The 11,366-nt window shown below is 40.6% G+C and overlaps 1 protein-coding gene across 1 annotated transcript in view; it reads left to right on the top strand.

The window, feature by feature from the left end:
- The window catches only part of LOC101565321 (guanine nucleotide-binding protein G(s) subunit alpha-like), a 29,566-nt gene extending 20,972 nt beyond the window's left edge, over window positions 1-8,594 (top strand). The window contains exon 2 of the mRNA XM_004643947.2: window positions 7,321-8,594. Within this exon, the coding sequence (XP_004644004.2) occupies window positions 7,321-8,594 (1,274 nt within the window). The remainder of the gene's footprint in view (window positions 1-7,320) is intronic.
- The last annotated feature ends 2,772 nt before the right edge of the window (window positions 8,595-11,366 follow it).

The raw sequence follows: 11,366 nt of genomic DNA, 5'->3' as shown, positions 1-11,366 counted from the left end.
AGTATAAGACGTGAAGCCATGGTGTTATGTTGAGCAGTAGGGGACTCAGGTCAACAATTTCTGACATTGCCATTCAAGCAGAAGACCCAATACTATTATCGACTACTGAACTTTTTTAGAATATTTTGCTGAGTTTACACACCTACAATATTTAAATGATGGAACTTAACAAAAAAAAAGGGGATACCAATGAATGTCCATTTTGTATCTGTGTATTCAAAGTGGTTAGGATAGATATATATTTACATTCTCTTAATGAATAAAGCAATTTGTTCTAATGGTGTTTGTAAATACGTTATCAAGTCTGCATCTTCTACAGTAATTAACCACTAGGAAGAATGTATGCAATGTGTTAATTATTGAAATTGTGCTACCAATTTGGTTTGAAACTGTCTCATTGCTATTTGTTTCTCAATAAAATTTTGGGAAAAAAAAGAAAATTAAGAGCAAAATCTAGCAGGGTGTTGAGAAACATCTGGCCAGAGGGGAGGATCTCATGTACCTGTAGATTGCAAGGATGATACAGGGCAAAACATGATTGTTGAATAGGAAGAGAACAATGGAACTATGACCTGATGTTTTTACCAGAGTACACTTGAAATGCAGGCGATTCCTTGGCGCATTGCTTGGTGCTGCCCTGCTCTGATGTTATAAGTTATTCGTGAGTAGATGTGTGATGGTAATAGTTCTCCTATTATGATTTCATATAATTTTTAGGCACATGTCTATCATGTATTCAGTTAAATATTGTGGTTTTAAGCACTCTTTGAAAATTTGATTTTGTGTGGATTGAGTGCAATAGAATTGTATATATGTAATTGTTATATGAATGTAGATCTGAGAGGAAGACATGCTCACTTAGCCCAAAAGAGCCACAGGAGTCAATGATTGTGCATATGTGTCTGGCTTTGAAGTTAACCACAGCTGCATTGTGATAGATTATCTAATTGGCAACTTGTGGCACCCAGCTGAACAGAGTCACTAGGGATCTCAGTGTAAAAGGTCCACCTGAAGTTTGTTGCCAACACCACATACAGAAAATAGGAAAAGAAGACTGGTAGTGGTTGATTCTGGAGAACCTTGTCATGGTGGTTTTGCTCATGCAAATTTAGTGAATATTATTTTCATAGAAGCTTGGGTCTTGATGTTGCTGATGATGGCTATGGTTCTTCTTGGGGTAGCTCTGGTCTTTACCATGAGCATCATTTCCTGGCTTCAATGCAGATCCCTCAGCCTGCTAGCAGAGATCCTTCATCCCCCTGGCACAGGCTTTCTAGCTTTCATCACTAAACTTTGTGTTTCCCAGAGCAAATTGCTGATAGCGACTGGCTGTGACATTGTCTTGGGCTACAGGCCTCTGGCTGGACTACTGCAAGTTATTTACCCAGCATCAAGGCCCTCACTTTGAGCCACATTTGGAACAGACCTTGCCGTTCATCATGCCCAGTGGTCAGCACTTAGATTCCTTCTTGCATCCCTGAGGAATAGGTGCTGAGATGCATAGCCAGCTCTTATAATGGTAAAATAGAAATTAACATTAGATAATTAAGTAAAGGGCCCATAAAATCCACTGTTTTGCTCCACAAGTTTTAAAAGAACAGAGCTGTATTATAAAATGGAATATCAGAATATCATGAAATGTAGCATTAAACTGTTTCTAGAGATTGACAGTGGATGGCTCATAACAATAGGGGAGGAATACTCTGCTTTTCCTATTTTTCTCCTGTGTTGTTTAAAGTTTCAATCTATTCAAATAAAGTTGAAACAATATACTACAAATTATAAATCAGAGTTTAAAAATTTCTGCAATCAAATGTACCTTCATTTTCCTTTCACTGTATAAATATACAATGCATGGATTCTTAACTTTTCATGGAGAAGATATCTAATACTTAAATATCTGATAGATCAGCATTTAAGAAATCTATCAGTAAAACCCAGGACAGGGAATATTTCTGCTAGGTTTCAGCCCGAGTACAGACTGCCAAATTATCATGGCCCTGATCCAACATGGCTGAATCTCCAAAACAAGGGCTTATCTTCCCACTGACCACTTTCTCCTCCTTCCCCACTCCAGCCCTGGATGTAACTTCCTTTTACCTTTCTTCCCACACAAGGGAGCCTCCAATCAGCTCCCTGTGTGTCACTAAACCTGCCTCTCAATCTCCACCCCTACCAAAATTCCATGAAGTCTCAGGCTCCCTGTCTCAGGCCAGAGGACCTGCGCATCTCCCTGTGCTGAATCATCTCTCTGTGTTTAAAGTTAATAAAGGCTTCCCATACCCTTAATTCTGCTTCTCTGCTGTGCCACTGCCATCACTGTTGCCTCTCAAACCTATCAATTTCTATGAAGGTGAGTGTAATTAATATTACATTCTACCTCAACAAGTATTTTCCTTATTAAATTGTATCCAATTGCTTTCTGTATTGAACCAGATTTCTCTGGATGATGTCAAAAAGAATGCTGAAAAAGCGCTCATTTTACTGATCAAATAACAAGCACAGAATCATTTAACTCCTTCCAAAGGGGTAAGTTTCAGTACATATTTTACTCAGTTTATCATCTGCTCTTCAGTTCACAAAGGGTTTAGTTTGTCAGTTAGTCAGAGGACAATGCATACTGCCATTAACCTGGCTAATTGTGGCAGAGCTCTGACATATATTGATTCACCCTAATGATCATAACTGGAGGTAAAGAGGAAGAAGATAGTTTTGAAAAATGTCCTAATGTTTTAAACATGTATGGGGCAGTAAAATCATCATGACTGTAGGTCATGGTGGCACACGCTTGTACTACCAGCACTCTGTAGGCTGAAGCAAAAGTACTGTTGTGAGTTCTAGACAAGTCAGGGCTACAGTGTGATTTCAAAGCTATTCTTAACAACAAAGTGAGACATTTGGCAAAAAGTCAACAAACAAAGAATAACAACAAAAATGACTCACATACCTCACTATGGTTTTCAGGAACTTGAAGGACTAATAGGGCACATGCTACTAATACCTCATTCATTAGCACCTTAAAAAAACAAATGAAATGTGAAAAAGCTTACTAAGATTTATATTTAAGAATATTAAAAATTTACCTTAAAAGTACAAATAGCACTGCACTGCCCTTCTTTCCAAAAAGTAAGTATAAAAGCTTGGTGTGTGGGCACACACCTACAAGCTGAGAATGAGAGAGGCTGAAGGAGGAGGACCAGTGTGAGTTTAAGGGCAACCTGCACTACCTAGAGAACTCAATGCTAGCCTGAAGGATGGAGATAATTCAAGCCTATTTCAAATAGTGCAAAAAGGCCAACCATCAAAAGTTATAAAATCTCCTCCTCCTATGTATTATAAACACTTGGGTTAGATACTAATCCAAACCAGAAAGGAACCTTGTTTCAAGGAAGTTACCAAAAAATAAAGATTCCAGATTTTAGACAAGAAGAGCAGCTAAATAATGAAAGGCCTCAAGATGAAGTCACAGGGCCTAGGCTTGCATGTTTCCCCAAGGCATGAGCAGAACGTGATTGCAGTGTAATGAGCCCTTCCCAGGCCCTTAAACCCAGATATGCATCAGACATGCAGGCAGTGACCCAGCACCAAGGCCTTTCCCAAAAGTACCTGTTTCAGAAATCATAGACGTGCCAAGGTTAATAATCAGCCGTATGCCCTCGCTACATGTCCCTGTTCCCAACTGGGTCATAATTAGCTGAGTGGCCATACTTGTAATTCTCTTATTCATTGTAGTTTGACCTGTGTTGTTTGCACATTGTGACATTTCTGTATGTGATAGACCTGAAAAGAGGGCTGCAAAACAATGCCCTTGGACACCTCTTGTCTCTCAGGATCTCCTGTCTCTCAATAAACCTTTCCAAATATTAATGTCTTTCAACTCTTAGTATTCGTGCTTTTTGATTCAGGGAATATGATCTTGATTTGTCTGATAGCTGGAAGTTTAGGAGTTCTATTTCCCCTATATCTCATGGATTGGAAGATAGCAATCCCAACAAAAAGAAGGCCAGATGCCAATTACCTAACTGTATAAAATCTTTGTATAGTTTTCCCCCAATAGTGGAAAGAGTGCATGCAATTATGGAAGTGCAGATGTCAATCAGAAGTATTAAATGATTAAGGAGGGAAAACAAATTTAATCTTTTATGTAACTTATTTTGCGTAGTGTCTCACTACACAGCTCAGAGTCTTAGTGATCCTACTCTCACTTCTGAGCACTGCAATTACCCAGATGTTGCACCATGCCTTTTTTCTGTGGCAGGCATTGGGAGCCCAGTGATCCAGGGCCAATACGTGATGCCATCCCGGAGATGAAACCCATGTGTTTGTTTGCCAGGTAGGTACTTAGGCAGCTGAGTTATCTCCCCAGCATGAGAAAAAATTTAAAATGTAAATAGAATCCATATAGGGTTGGAATAGAATAATTTTTAAAAGAAAGAATTATAACCTCTAAAGATAGCTTTAGAAAAAATTGACCAAAGATTAAGAGTAATTTTTGGGTCCGGGAGATAGCTCAATAGAATCAGCACTTGTCTGGTAAGCACAGGGTCTTGACTTCAATTCCCAGTACTGGAAAAAAAAAAAAAAAAAAAAAAAAAAAAAAGAGAATTTTTCTTCAACAAGTTCCAAAAGTAAACAGCAGATTCACTTTATAACAAAAAAAGGCAGAAGTTCAAAATAAAACTTTACTTTCAAGGAGCTGGGAAATAGTAAACAAATCATCTGTTTAAAGTTAAATGCCAAAAAAGGAACTAGATGTTGTTTTTCTGATAAGATGACCTACTTCTGTCACTCTAATGTAAGGTGACTCACTTGTGACTTCAACTGTTTTCTTTCTCCTTTGGGGCACTGAGATGAATGTTTCTCCGTTTCCCAATGAAGATATAAATTTGGAAGGCCACAATTCATATGCTATGAGGTAATACAGGAGTAGTAAGATATCATGAGATGGTGAATTCAGACTATCATTTTGTCTTTTAGATATTTCCCACTTTCTCAGAAGGTTACAGGAAAATTGCATATGACATAGCTACTCACTTCATTAAAGATGAATTGCAACAAACTTTCATTCCTAAGCACATTGTCCTTCAATTTCAAACGTAATGTGCCTAGAAGCTACAGCCTGATGAACACAATGGCTCTCGGAGTTGTGGCATGGAAAGTCCCTTCTCTGTGCCTCTGCACATTCTGTCTCCCACTCTCTTTTCCTGCCATGCATCAAGCAGTTTTCGCCTCTAATGTCCTGAGCCATCTTGGATTTTCCCAGAGTTAGACACCTGTAACACAGTTCTCTGAAGCTGTGACATAATATAAATCTCTCCTCTGTGCCTTTCAGGGTTCTTCTTTAAGCCTCAGCAGTATGATCAATACACCACTCTTATTACCATATAGAACTGAAAGTCCTAATCAAAAAAACTAGACTAGAAAAGAAGTAGGAGGCCTTTATAGCAGAAAGTGTGTACCATTTCTTCCATTTACAGATAACATGTTCTTATACAAGAAAACCCTAGTACTATGCTGAGAAACATAACTGTAAACAATGTTAGTAAACTTGCAGGACCCAAAATCAACATAGAGAAGCTAGTTACATTTCTAAATACTAACTATACTCCATTGAAGAAGCATTAAAAAGAAGTCCACTTTGAGTAGCATGGAATGAAAAATATTCTTAGCAGGGCCAGCCTGATAGCTCAGCATACTAATGTGCCTGCTTTGGCAGAGCGCAGCACCAGAGTTCCATCATCAGTGTGCCTTGCTGGCCCCGCCTGTGGGACCCACTGAGACTTCGATTGAGACTAGGTGTGGTGGCACGTGCTTATAATCCCAGCACTTGGGAGGCAGAAAACAGGAGAATCACTAGGACTCAGATTTATGTAGTGAGACCCTGAATACCCTGCAGACCCTGTCCCAAAATTCAATTAATTAATTAACAGAGAAAAATAACAGAAATAAATTTAATAAAGAATGTAAAAGATCTTCAAATTAAAGAGTGGCATCCAAAAAGCTGACCATTTTCACAATCAGAAGAATCAATGTTGTCAAACTATCCATACAAACCTAGACAACGCAGAGGTTCAATGCAATTTCTTACCATTCCAATAGTATCTTCCACATGGAAACAGAAAAATTGTAGAATTTGCATGGAGGCAATGAAGACGTGAAATATCTAGAGGAATATTGATCAAGGATAAAGATGGAGGTCTTACACTCCTGAATTTGAATTGTATTACAAATCTTCAGCCATGGAAAACAGTATGTTGCTGCCATAAAACATATATACCCACCAATGGAATACAATAGCAATCCAGAAGAAACTCTGCTTTTAGAACTACTAATGCTTGGGAAAGGCAAGAATTCTACACAAAAGGAGAAACCTCATCTATCCAATAACAGGCAGTTGTTACACTGGGTAAATGCACACTAAAATGAAAAACCAATGGGATCTTTATCTATATCATTCACAAAATGCAACCTAAGAGAAGAGAAGCCTCAAACAGAACATACCAAACCATAAAATACCTGCTAATAACCAGTGTGAACTTTCTCTCCCACTGTGTTAGAGAACATTTTTCAGTTATGACACTACTAGCTTAGGAAGATAAAGCAAAGAAAGCACACTGTACTGCATCCAATTAAAAAGATTCAGCACTGCTAAGACAGTGCACTGCATAGGAAACAATTAAATATGGTCAGCTATCAAAATGAGAGAAAAACCATGTGCAAATCATCTACTTATTCATAAGGATTACTAGTCAGAATCCAAGAATCAAAGTCAGGAAACCTAAAAAATCCCATAAGATTTGCAGATGAAGACAAACAAGAAAAGAGTACAGATCAATTAAAAATGTTCAATGGACTTAGGATACTAAGTCAGGAAGATTCGTAGACTCTGAGGCCATTCTGGGCTACGTAGTTCATTTAAGATCAGCCTGATCTCATTTGACTGACCCAGTCTCAAGTAAAAAAAAAAAAAAAGGGCTTTGGAGCATTTGCTCTAGGGTGGTGTCTTCCCTGAGGTCCTCTTTCTCCAGGGGAGGTGGTGCAGGGACAGGTGAGGGAAGGAGGCCTCCAGCACTTCCTACTGGGGTTGGCCTCAGTCTGAGATCCTCCAACCAGAAAACACATGGGATGAAGACAGGGCTGTCCCTGCATGGCTCCCGCCCTCTGTTCTACCCACCTCTTCCTTTTATACCCCCTGCCTCTTCTTGTGGCCAGCACTCAGAGTTCACACTGCAACCTGATGGACACAAGTGACCACCCTCGGCTGGAGTCTAGAGGAAGAAGTGCACTGAAAAAACTGCATGAATCCTGCTCTATGACCAGAAGTGCAGTCTCCTGGGCGTAGACCAAGTTCTCCTGTGCCTGCACCAAGGTCTCCTGGGCCAGTGGTGCCTTTGACACTTCAGCTTCCATCCCACAGCATCAAGGCCTCATCTTCCCGCCTTGCCATGAGCTGCTTTGGGATCTATAGGAAAGAACGGGAGGACAAGGAAGAGGAATTATTTGAGGTGAGAAGGACACAGAAACAGCTAAAGGAAGACAAGCGACTCTATGCACCCACACACCACCTGCTGCTGCTGGGGCCCAAGGAATCTGGCAAAAGCACCCTTTTCAAGCAGGCAAAGATGCTGCGTGGACCAGGGTTTAATGGAGCTAGTCAGCGGGCCACTGAAGTGCAGAAGGTCAGAAACTCCCTGAAGGAAGCAATTGAAAACGTCCTGTTGGCCATGAGCAGCCTGTGGCCCCCAGCGGAGTTGGCCAACCCTGAGAACCAGTTCAGAGTGGACTACATCTTGGGTGCCAGGGACGAGCTCAGCTTCAGTTTCCCACCTGAGTTCTTTGAGCACGCCAAGGCGCTCTGGGAGGATGAGGGCGTGCGCTCCTGCTATGACCGCTGTATGCAGACTGGGCTGCTGGACCATTCTCGCTACTTTCTGGACAAGATCGATGTCATCAGAAAGCCCCACTATAAGCCGAAACCTGAGGATCTCTTTCGCTGCCGCCTCCACATCCCAAGAATCTTTGATACCAAGTTCCAAGTGGAAGAAGTCAACTTCCACATGTTGTGCATGAACGGGCTGTACCACATCAACCGGGTATGGGCTGAGATCCTCAAAAACTTCAGTGCCATCATCTTCGTGGTGGATAGCAGCAGCTACGACCAGAATTTCATGGGAACCAACAGACTGCAGGAGGCTCTCAACATTTTCAGGTCCTTCTGGAGCAGATGTCCCCGCCCCTTCTGTGTGCTTCTCTTCCTCAACAAGCAAGATCTCCTGGCTGAGAAAGTCCTTGCTGGGAAATCAAAGATTGAGGACCACTTTCCAGAATTTGCTCACTACACTACTCCTGATGGTGTCGTTCCTGAGCCTGGAGAGGACCCACATGTGACACGGGCCAAGTATTTCATCTGTGACAAGTTTTTGAGCATCACTAGTGCTAGTGGCAATGAGGACTGCCACTGCTATCCTCAGTTCACCTGTGCTATGGACCATAGAAACATCCAGCGAGTGTTCAGCCAATGTGCCCAACTAGTCTTGTATTCAGTGAAGGAAAGAGCTGCTCTTAGAATGAAATGTGCCTTAATTAAAGCCTAACATCAATTAATTTTGTAAAATTCATGGTCCTTGGTACAATTTGTTTCTGTACATGATATATGTTGATTCTGCTTTTTAAAACTCTTATTCCCAGTACTTCTTTAGAGCCACCTAGACATTCATAGTCAGACAGCATGGCTTTTATTTTACTGTGCTTTCTCCTTTTTTTTCATTTCCTTCCTTCCCTTCCCCTGCACCAACCCTATTTTCCTTTTCCTTTTGAAGAGTTTCTTCTATTCCAGAAAATCTCCTGTACATTTGTTCTCTTATATACATATTTAATTTCTCACACCAGAGAGATGATGTAATATTTACACATGAGCATGCAATTTATTTCACTGATCATTACGGTGCCAAAGCAATGTACCAATAAATGTTCCAATTTTACCTTGACTTACGACTGAGTAATTTTCCATTTCTGTAAATTTTAAAAAACACACATTTTTTTTTAACAATTTGTTAGTTAGGATGTATTTGGGCTGCTTCCAAGATTTAGCTATAAGACACTGTGTTGGTGTCCACATGGCTGTCTATATCTCACTGTTGTGTGATGCTTTTGATTCTTCTAGGATGATGTAGACAGCAGGAACACACTCAACTAATTTAAAGTGATAGAAGAAACACATATCAGTGAGACTTGCTATAGTCAATATCTGGAAGGAAGATACTGCAAACAGAATCTATTATTTGTACCCTTATTTTTATCACAGTCAACTAAAGAGTCAACTACAAAAGAATGCACAGAAAGTGTCCATGTGCAAGAGAAGCAAAGAATCCACCTGAGGGCCTGCATTGCATATTGGTGGACACCCATGAGACCCTCCAGAACCCTAAAGCCCTTGACATTGTCTCAAACAAGTTTGTTCCATGGAATCACAGTAGAAAACCACAAAGCCATTGGTGGAATGTAGAAAGGCTGTGCTCATGCGATGATACATCTGTGTTAGCAGGCTGAAGTTTCTGCACTGGGTACAGGTGATGATAATCCTTATAAGACCCAGAGGTTGCATAAAAGGTATCACAGTCATTCTCACTAAAGCAGTGTCTCAAGTTCCTCTGACAATGAAAACAGCTGAATAGGTAGCAAGAAAGCCTTCTTGCCAATCTCCTCTGAACGACTAAACAGTGTAATGTCTTCCCCTTGGGAGGCAGGAAGCAATGCCCACAGAAAGAACTAGATCCACAATGTGGACCACAGCCATTCTAAGTGACAAGAAGGACCCAAGCTTCTCTGACAATGACAAGAGCTGAGTTCATATAGGAAACATCAGCCTGGATCCATCCCTTCCTACAAATCACCTTGTTTTAAAGTGATAGAAAAGCCAAGGTTGATCATGTCAGCCATATACACTTACTCCATGCCCCACTTCCAAACTGGAGAAACACTACCAATGTGGACATACTTGTAAGCCTAAAGGTTCATTGGAGTTTGATCCATGTTGTACACTCATTGTGAGTTTGCTATACACAATACCTCTGATGATTGACCTCTGTGGCAACCATGAGCGTCCCCTACTGTTTCTTAGGACAACCGCATTTTCAATAAACTGTTCTTACTCTTAACCTGATTTCTCCATTGAATTTCATCCTGGATGTCAGGTTGCACAGACTCCCCATGTGTCATATCCAAAACGTTGGCAGTTATGCTTCTCTTCCTTCATTTGGGACATTCCACCATGATATTGGAAGGAGCTAAGAGTTTGCTGTTTTTTCACAGCACCTCAAAATTCTTTCTCATGGCTCTTTATTGTGAATTATTGAGGTAATCAAAATTATCATCTGCACTTTGCTGGTTACTTTTGCCTTTCATCAATTGCTTGACCTTTGTAAAATTTGAGAGCTGGAAAACTTGTGATGGATTTGAATTTCTTTCCTCAACAGGATATTTTTTATGGCTTGAGGGTCTTGCCCCAGGGCCTTGCATTGCTGTTTCCTTATATTTTCATTGAGACTTATTTCTATACTGCTTGCCTGATTTGCCTCTATTCATTTCCTGATTTGTTTGGCTGTCATCAGAAAGCTTACAGCTCTCCTTTAGACAGCAAGGTGGAATCACTGTTTTACTTTTTAATTGTTTTCAAGTTTGAAAAAGTATGTCTAAGGAGTCAGCCAGAGGCCATTGAACAGGTTGTAGAAGTTCCCCTCTGAAGAAGATGATTGTTATATGTGTCAGGAAATGCTAGTGTGCTTCTCTCTGCAGTCTTGTAATTCTTTTCTTGTCTTTCTAATTGGAATGTCCTGAAAAAGCCAACAGTTATGCCCATCTCTAAGAGAAGCAAAGGCAGGCAGCCTTTATAGCCTTCATAAACCTAATCTGTGGGTGTGAGGGAGTCAGAATCCATGCTCCTTCAAGAAGGAACAGAGGAGTTTTTTGATTGAGCAGGTGTCTGCTAAGACAGTTCATGTGTGACAGGGTAGAGAGACCCTCATTCAGCTGCTTTGATCATTCATCTCCTTTTGAGCTTAGCAATGGTAACTTTTTGAGTCAGTGTTAACATTTGAATTTGGGGCATGTTTTGCTGAAGATCAGAGACCTACTTGGAGAAAGCATTTGGTCTTGATCATTGTTATGCCTTTCAGAAGTGTCAGACTCACTTCTTGAGCCCTGCTTAGACTCACTACTCTGTTCTCCACTGCCCTTCCACTGAGAAATAACACAATTTACCCCAGTTATGCTTTGTCCATGGTAATTTACTCTCCTCTGGTGGTTGGCTCCCAGGATCAAGTTTCCTGAATTCTGTGTTTCTTCTTCCCTGTGCCCCTTCCAGAAGC

Source organism: Octodon degus, unplaced genomic scaffold, assembly GCF_000260255.1.
Source record: "Octodon degus isolate 3935 unplaced genomic scaffold, OctDeg1.0 scaffold00186, whole genome shotgun sequence".
Taxonomy (NCBI): domain Eukaryota; kingdom Metazoa; phylum Chordata; class Mammalia; order Rodentia; family Octodontidae; genus Octodon; species Octodon degus.
The sequence above is the reverse complement of the archived record's forward strand: the minus strand, read 5'-3'. Positions and strand labels throughout refer to the sequence as shown.